This window comes from Rousettus aegyptiacus, unplaced genomic scaffold, assembly GCF_014176215.1.
Source record: "Rousettus aegyptiacus isolate mRouAeg1 unplaced genomic scaffold, mRouAeg1.p scaffold_m13_p_13, whole genome shotgun sequence".
Classification (NCBI taxonomy): Eukaryota; Metazoa; Chordata; class Mammalia; order Chiroptera; family Pteropodidae; genus Rousettus; species Rousettus aegyptiacus.
Window position 1 is genome coordinate 60683021 of NW_023416288.1, and position 9017 is coordinate 60692037.

The window sequence follows — 9017 nt, forward strand, 5'->3', positions numbered from 1 at the left end:
CAACAAAGCCCTACAAGGTGGACGGACCCCCTTAGCACCCGGCGAGGCCAGGACAAGAATAGGACAGAATGTCAGCCAATGCCGAAGCCCCACACTCATCCAGGGCACCGTGCTGTCCATGGCCACCCAGCTCAGTGAGTTACAGCTTGCTGGAGACGAAGATGTGGTCGAGCCACTTGTGGGCTACTAAGTGGCCAGAGACACTCGCTGGTCTGACCAGCAGCGTCTGCACAGATGAGAGATGGTGGCCGGGCAGCGGGAACCTGACCTCACTGTTGGAGAGACTACGCAAAGCATGGCCGGGCCACCGCCCCTTACTTCGGATGAGAAGATAGGGCCCCCGCCCTCTCCCCACTCCATCTCAACCCCGCCCCACCCCACCTCTGTCTTCCTCACACACAAACACACTTTCTGAATATTCTCTTGGGAGAAACGGACTGGCCTTTTAGTGCACTACAAGGCAAGCCGTTGCAAAGGGACAGAGTAGGCATCTGCTATTTCCGGTGGAGACAGCGGTCCCTAAGCCGGGCTCTCATGCACCTCGGGGACCAGAAAGGCAGCAGCAGGGGCTCTGGCGCTGTCTGCAGAAAGCCTGATAGAACCATCCATCCACCTATGAAAGGTTCACAGGCAGATAACGGAAGCAGCAGGAATCTTTGCTTCTGGTGGCAGTCATGTCCTATCAGGGGGGCCTGGTTTTTCGTCCTGGTCAGTCGCTGTGACTGTCCATGGGTGACAGAGTAGAACTGCCCAGAGGGAGGTGTGGACCCAGCTGTGTCAGCAGAGGCGCGTCTGGCTGCTGGCCATGGAATAGGAGTGACAGATAGCCTTCGTTTGTGATTTTCACCCATCCGACTTAAGAACATACTCCTTCACCTGGCAAACACATTTCGCCTGGTAGGCATGGAATCCACGAGGTGACGATGACACAGATCCCTTGGGAGTGGCCAGGATGGGAGCCACCGCTGAAGCCCCTGAGTCTCTGCTATAAAATGGAACATTGGCATTTATTGTGTCCTGGAAATAGTGGCAGTGAAGCGAGTCTCTGGCTGCAACGTTTATACCTGGAATCTCATTAAATGACTCAGAACCCCGAGGAACTTGAGATGTCTCTGGGCGGGCTGCAGGCCCGGAAGGGCGGGCTCTTCCTGGATGGAGCAAATGAACCAAAATGCAACAAGACAGGAACGGAGGCCTGAGCGGACGGGCCGGGAGCAGACAAGCTCACCTTAGAGAGGGGCGGAAGTCCAGACGAGAAGGCAGGGCGGCCTCACCGTAGCCCCTGGGCGCCTCTGAGAAAGGCCGTTTCATTGGGCCCTTGCCTTTGTGCCTATCTTGATAGCATGTCACAGGCAGAGAGACCTCCCGCCAAAATGCAGTCAGTGGGTCTGTGTGACAGGTTCCCGACAGGCGGAGCCCTCCCCCTGCCGGAGGGCACAGACGTCATCTTCCCCTGCCTCGTTTTCCAGATAGAACTAGGTCCCCAATCACAGTGAGGCTGAGGCTCTGAGCCGGCCATCCCGGGAACGCTCTGCCGGCAAATGGAACTGTCATCTCAGTGCAGGCTCCCGAGTGTGACGGCTGGAGTAACACAGGAGTGCCACCTCTGCCCGCCTGTCACCCAGCTCCTGCTCAGCAGTGGGAAGAGGTGGAGGTGGGGGACCGGGCACAGCACAGATGGGGTCCTGGTCTGTGCAGTGAGGGATGTGGTCTGGGAGGGACACAGGGGCAGGGGCCAGGGCGAGGCTGGATTGGAGCCTCTGAGAACGCCCCCTGCACTCACCTGCTCAAGCCCGGAGTTGTGGGAACTCCCAAGGGCCCGTCACTGTCGCCCGCACTTACACAGGTGAGAGCGAGTGCCTCTCCTGAAGCTTCCTGCCCCGGATGCTTCCCTGGCCTCACCCCAGTCCCTGGCCTGGCGACCGTCCCCACTCTCTCCTCCGTTCTAGGTTCTCAGGTTTGCTTTCTCCGGCACTGAAGCTGCAGACATTCAGCGCAGGCTGAGCCGGGGTCTTGCAAGGACTGCTGGGTGTGCTTTCCCAGTGCCCCGACGCCTCCCCGCCTTGGCGGGCACCCGGTCCCTTTTATGTAGCCCACACCCCGAAAGTGTCTGGGAGAGGGTGGGTAGTGGCTGTCTTTGGGGCGCTGGGGACCTTCAGTTCCTCATGAGAAACTGCACAGCTCCTCTCTGGTGGAGGGACTGGGGTTCGCTGCATAAAATGTCAAGTCGCAGAAATTAAAAATGTAAATGCTGGCATCTAATTAACCAGTTGACAGCAGTGCACAGCTGCAAGCGACAGTGACTGATTGCCTTCTGCCAGCCTCTCTCCCCAGGCAGCCCCGGCTCCTCCCAGTGAGCCCCCGAGAGGGCAGGACATCGAGGCAGGGAAACGGCTCGGGAGAGGCTTTGGGGCCTGCGGAGGGGACCTCTTACGCCCATGGGCGGGGGTGTCAGAGGGACACGAGGGAATGACTGGCCCACTCTTGCAAGAGACGACCCCTCCTCACTCCTGGTCCACCGCGTCCGCCCTCTGACAGTGTCTGGGCCGCTCCCCACATCCCCTTCCTGTGTGCTGCAAAAGGCTCTTCCCGGGCCAGACCCAGAAGCCCAGATGGGAGGGCGCCCATCACGGTCCCCAAGGGGCCACACACAGGCACCCGCTGGCCGCAGACACAGGGCCGGCAGGGTCTCTCTCTCCTCCGTGCGTGTGGCCCCAACCCCTTGCCTCCCCACCCCCGTCCCTCGGCAGGTACTACTCAGACATTGGGAAGATGCCGGCCATCAGCGACCAGGACATGAACGCATACCTGGCCGAGCAGTCCCGGATGCACATGAACGAGTTCAACACCATGAGCGCACTCTCGGAGACCTTCTCCTACGTGGGCAAGTACAGCGAGGAGGTGAGGCCCGCCCTATGCAAGGCTGCGAGATCCCCGCCCGCAGCCACCCCCGCCGCCCCTCCCTCCGCTGGGGGACTGCCGCCCAGGACGTGGGGCTGTGCCCCGAACACAGGGACACTGGAAACGTCCACCCTATACATTCGGCATCAATCCTGGTCTTCTCAGACGTAGAGATCAAGTGTCTGTCTTTATTTTTTTCTCTTTTTATTCCTTTCCTTCTCCCGCTATTCCCTCTCTTTTATGTTTTTTTTTTCCATTTTTGTCTCTGATCTAACCTTCTTTAAACAAACAATTCCCCACGTCCGTGCGCAGGCCACGTGGTACGGTACGGAGTAGACACCGAACAGAGTAGAACGGCATCTGTTTTTACTTGCCGCGTCCCCCTCGGCGGAAAACCTCCCCTGGGGTCCCCGCCGCTGCGGACTGGCCTCTTTCTGGCCAGTACGAAGGAGCTTGTGGGAGTTTTCCTCACAGGCTTAGACCAAGCGGGTTCCGAGCCAGGCTCCCTGCGTCTGAGCAGCGGGGTAACCACCCCCTCTGTGCCCTGGCTTTGCCATCCTTCTTGGCGTCATCCCCGAGACAGGTCTAGGAAGTCCAGGTGAAGGAAGGAGCCCCAGCAGGGGCCAGGGCCTGGCGTCCCACGTAATGCTGTGACCCTCACGTAAAGGGGAAGCCAGAGGTGGGCCCCTTGGGGAGGGTCACCGATGCCAGCCCTCGGGCCAGTGCTGGCCCTGGGCAAAGTTTCCACCTGTTCGCGGCCACATGAGAGAAGCATGGATGACGGAGAGTGTGCTCGTTTTCGAGTCCGACTGTCTCATCTTGGAAAGGACAGTCCCTAGGGTACAAGTACACTCATCTACTCTTGCTGTTAAAAATGTCCCATCTTTTTGAAACATCGGCGCCAGGAACTGGTGGCCCTTGGCCAGCTAAGAGGTTGGTGACTCCATCGTGGTCTCCCCGATTAAAGATACACTAACCGGGCCAGGAAGCCCAAGGCTCCAGGAGCCCTCGGCCTGTTCTTTCCCTCCTCCCACTGCCCAGGCTGCGCTCTGCCCCCTCGGACCCCGGCCCGAGCGGAGTCCGCCCCGTTTGCTGCCTGCCTTCATGGAGCAGTGTGGCGGGCGCTCAGCTCATGTGCGTTATCTGCCTTTGCCCTCTCCCCGGGAGCAGCCGGGGGTGGGGGGGTTAGTCATTCCCACATTTCACAGATGAGGAAATGAGGGTGCAGAGAGGCCACACATTTTACCCCCACGTTGCCCAGGAAAAAATAGGCGGGCCCCTTACTCAGTCCCATGGCTCCTGAGTCCGAGTCGGATTCCAGCACATTGTGACCCCAGAAAAGGCTTTGGCAGACGTAGGTGTTAATGACCAGGAAAACTCAAGCTGTATGAAGATTCCGGAGGTGTTTGTTTCCAAACAGACAAAGCGAAGCCAAATGAGTTTGTAAACATGGCCTCTTGGGCCTCGGGGCCTGATGGGGAAGGTTATCCTTTTTGGAAGACGGGGTGGCATTTCTTAACATTTGTGAAATCGCATTCCCCCGAGATGCAGCCCCCCACTTGACGCTGGAACTAGAACCGTCTGCGCTGTGACACCTGTGGACAGGTGTCCTCCGCCCGCTGCCGGCTGTTTTTCGTGGGCAGCCACACGTTTATCCGGACAGGCCGATGTGCGTGCCGACATCCCGTGCTCGTGGACACACGGGTGCCCAGGCATTGTGCCTCAGGCCGAGCGCCCTGCACGCCTCCCCATCCTGGTTGCCCGGGCGGCCTGCTCACCCAGCAGCTTCGCGTGTGCATCTTCACGTGCACACGTCTTCCTCCTGCCCGCGTGCACCCTGAGAACACAGACGTGCACGTACAAACTAGTAACCTCCCCGTTCTTGGCCCTCCAACAGATTCTCGGACCTCTGGACCACGACGACCAGTGTGGGAAGCAGAAATTGGCCTACAAACTAGAACAAGTCATAACCCTCATGAGCTTAGACAGCTGAGAACCATCCTTCCAGCCCCCCCCCCGGAGGGAGGGACACACCAAGCCGTGCCTCAGTCTAGATCATCATCTTTACCAAGTGCAAGTTCCGACTGGTGTAAGCAGCATCCCCGAGCAGCGCTGCCCGCCACCCTCTCTCTCTCTCTCTCTCTCTCTCTCTCTGTCTCTCTCTCTCTGCACCCCCTCTTTCTGTCTCTCCTTCCTTCCTGGACCCCTTCTCTTTCAGTTGCTCTGTCAACACCATTGAACCAAGCCACCAACCCTCAGCTAGTCTAGGATGGCCCCACAGCAAGGGACCTGACCAGAAGGTTCCAGAGGGGGCCTCTCTTCCCAAGCTGACCCCACCTCTCAGCAACAGGACAAATACGGATGAGGAGCCATGGACAGAGGACGTTCGTTTCTATGCTGCTACTTCACCTCCCACTTCTTGAGAGCCCCCACATTGGTCCAAACCTTGGCCTGGAGAACAGGCAATGAGCTCAGTGTTATCTTTGCTGGGAAGACATCGCCTGGCTCTCCCTTCCCACATTTCCATCTCTGAAAGGTCGGTGGGTGGTACGGTCCCTTTGCAGCTATGAGAAGAAAGGCCACACCTCCTGCGTACGGCTGGACTTGGGGGGGCAGGGGTGAGGAGTCAGGCGGTGCTCCGCGAGCTGCCTCTCGCTTGCCGGGTTGGCGTCCTGAGGCCTCCTTGTCCCCTTCCAATCTTCTTGGAGCTCTTTTAAGTGCCCACAGGGACACGCCTGCCCAGTCTCGTGCCCCGCCTGCAGAAAGCCAAACAGGAGAAAGAATAGCAGTTACACCATGGGGACAGTCTTCACCTTCTCATCTGGCTCTTGTTGGCGAAGATATAAAATGGAGAGAGAGAGAACAGGAGCGTTCGTCCATCCTGAAAGTAGAGTGTGTTGTTTTCCGTTCGCCCCCAAGTGCACATGAGTCGCGACCACAGTCAGAGGTGTAACCCGCTGCCAGACCCCCGCGTGCTGTCTAGAGAAAACACCGCCACCCTCCTTGGTCATCTCGCGTCAAGCCTCAGCATCGAATGTGGAGTGCATCCAGGCATCCAGGGGATTCTACCTCCAGCCGTCTCCATGGCTCCCTCCCCACCGTCCTTCCCGAGAATTCTGTGCAAGGCTGGGGCACACAGCCTGGCCTCTCCTCCCCTCGCAGAATCTCGTGCCATTGCTATGCAGATGACTTTGTTGCTGAACTGTCCAGACTTCCTAGGGAGTCATTTCATCAACATCTCAGCTATCTTGTTTTGTCATTCGCCTCCCTCATCTCTTCAGCAGTCATCATCGAAAGAAATGCACTCAAGTACAGCCCCACAGAGACGAAGCAAAATGCCAGCCAAACTCAGCCCTCAGCTTGTCATGTCCGGGAGGGCCGAGGAGTCAAGCCGAAGGACATGGCCAGAGATGGGAAGCGAGACAAACAACTGATCTCCCCTGGCATATGTCTCTCCATCTGTCCTTCCATCTACGGACACATTCTAGCCATCCAGGTAGAGGTGTGTGCAGACATGGGTCCTAGGTGAGCGGGGGCTGTAGTGAGAGATGGTCTAATGAGGGTCATGGAGACCTGGAATCCTGAAGGGGCCTTAGATGCCATCTGGTCCAGTCTCCCACCGTAAGCAAAAATATCTCCTGGCAGCCCTGGGGTCAAGTTCTGCACGGCTCCGGGAGACGAGAAGCATCCTTTAAAGTGGGATTGGGATGAGTTTTGCCTTCACACCCCCAGCACCAGACATCATTTCCGGCAGCCACTCAGAGGAGCCCCACTTGGAGAGGGGACGGGACCACACCATTTCCAGCAGAGTCTGTGGAGCATCCTGTGCTTTCGGGAACGCTTGCCCCGTTGGCTATGACTGTGTGTGTGTGTGTGTGTGTGTGTGTGTGTGTGTGTGTGTGTGTGTGTTTGCCCCAGGAGTAGGCGGAGAGCTTAGAAAGATTTCTTTTCCTATGTAGGGGGGTTCTGAAGTGTTTCCCTTCTCTGCTCATCAGTTCATTCCGCAGCTCTGGGACATTTCAACACCTGCTTTCTACACTGAGTGCCGGCGGGTGGAAGGAGAGCTCACCTGTCTGTAGGAAATCAGGGTGGTCACTGGCCAAGTCGCTGGACTTGACTAGAGGCCGGGCAGTGGTGGCCCAGAGCAGGGCATCACGTCGCATCAAGGAGGACACACGGCGGACAAAATGCAAGCAACTTAACCAACAGAGAGAGGTTTCTCCTTAATCGATGGGAGAAAATGCATGTGGAGGGGGGGAAAATAACCAAAGTTTGGGCAAACGAAGTGCCAGGTGAAGAAGCATGGAATTTCTACCCCCGATCGCTTGATTTCCTCCCCAAAATCCAGGGGCCCTGGCAGGCCAGGAAGGAAGCATGTGGGAAATGGGCTAAGGAGGCAGTTCAGACACAAATATTTTTGCACATGTGAAAGGTTGGGGAGGAGAGAGACACAAACATATTTAACACAGATTTACTGAATGAAAGCTGTGTGTGTGTGTGTGTGTGTGTGTGAGCGTGTCCATGACTGAGTGTGTTTTGATTTATTTTTTAAGTTTTGCACAGATAGAGAAAAAAAAAAATGAACAAGCAGAAAAGAAAGACTCACGGTTCTGCTGAAGCTTTTATTTTTTACTGGATTATTATTATTGTTATTGTTCCTTTGCCGGTACAGGACTTTTTCTTCCATGTTTTTGTTATGAGAGAAACTTCGAACACCTCAGAGAAACATAAATGTCAGGAAGAAAGAGGAGAGAAGGACGGACAAGTTTCCTTGCTCTCCTCGTTTCTCCTGAGGGAGGAGTTTGGGCAGATTTTACTTTAATTGGTGGGGTGGGTTGTCGCTGGTGCTTTGTTTGCTTGACGTCTCTGTGGCCTACTTGGGGACGGAGAAATAAGACGGTCACGCAGAGCCAACAACCCGTCTTGCCCGTAAAAATTCTTTCCCTTTGCTGTTTGTTTATTTTCCATTCCTTTCATTTGGATTCTTGATGCACGTGTGATAGGTTTCAAAGTAAAGACAGGGCAGCATTCTCAAGAGCTGTCCTTTTCCCCGAGTCTTCCTTCCAAAACTCCCCCGTGGAATCCCCCATGTCCCCTCGGCAGGCCAGAGAGCTGTCCGGCGGCATGGGGGCCGGCAAGTGCCAGGAGTGGGGCACACTCGGGCCAGCGGAACGGGGTCTCCTCAAGCCTTTCTCCTCTCTGTCCCGTCCATCGGCAGGGTCGCAGTTCTGTTTAAGGCAGAAACGTTATCTGACTCCTTGAGTCTTGGGCAGAGAGCAGGGAAGAAAAGGCCACCCTCCCCTCGCCTCCGCCCACACCCTCCTCCCCAGGAGACCACCAAGATCAGAATGGTACCAGAAGGAGACGTTGTCAAAATAACCAGCCTAGGTTAGGCAGGGGGTTCAAATGGGAAGGAGACGGGCTGAAAGCTGGGAGGGGCGGGGTGTGGAGGGAGATTCGTGGGGTCCTGAACATGAAAGAATGGGTAAATAGAAGCTGAGAAAGACAGCCGCAGGCTGGCCTCTTCTCCCGGGAGTCACAAGTGTCCCCAGGTGTGGGCTCGGCCCCTCTTTGTTCTTCCTCGAATGGAGAGACCCTGACCTTTGTTGGTAACGACAAATAGTGCCATTAAGTGAAGTTGGCTATTGTGTCAGTAACTTCCTCAGGAAAATCCTTTTTCTTGCCTTCTTCTTTCAATGTGGTTTTAAGTTTGAGGACCAGCTGAGTGTCCCCACAGGCCAAGGTACGTTCACACCCCCAGAATGACATGCACACCCATAGGCAACCCTCAGAGTCTCCCTCTTGTGACCCTGCGGGCCAGTGAGCGAGGCCCGAGATGCCTGAGAGAGAGAGAGGTCATTTCAAATAAACCCTAAAGTTTGAGGCAGACTGTCCAGGACCGTGCCCGGGCCGGCGCGGGAGTTGTCGGCAGGCGAGGTCTCCAACCTCGTGCCCCAGCTCTGGCCGCCCAGCCCGGGGTTAATGTCCGTGTCCTACCCCGGAACCCCACCCCTTTCCCGTACCCAGGTCCGCGTGCTCACGCCCCCCTCGCATGTCTGGCTTCTAAGTGTGCTGCCCCTTGTCTCTCCTGCCTGCCTCCTGCACGTGCAGCCTCT

At 56.7% G+C, this 9017-nt stretch overlaps 1 protein-coding gene across 3 annotated transcripts in view; it reads left to right on the forward strand.

Moving 5' to 3' along the window:
• PLXNA4 (plexin A4) overlaps positions 1 to 7471 on the forward strand; it is a 424868-nt gene extending 417397 nt beyond the window's left edge. For all 3 annotated transcript variants that reach the window (XM_016148741.2, XM_016148739.2, XM_016148740.2), the window contains exons 31-32: positions 2751 to 2901; positions 4799 to 7471. In XM_016148741.2, the coding sequence (XP_016004227.2) occupies positions 2751 to 2901; positions 4799 to 4894 (247 nt within the window). In that variant the 3' untranslated portion in view covers positions 4895 to 7471. The remainder of the gene's footprint in view (positions 1 to 2750; positions 2902 to 4798) is intronic.
• Positions 7472 to 9017: the final 1546 nt, after the last annotated feature.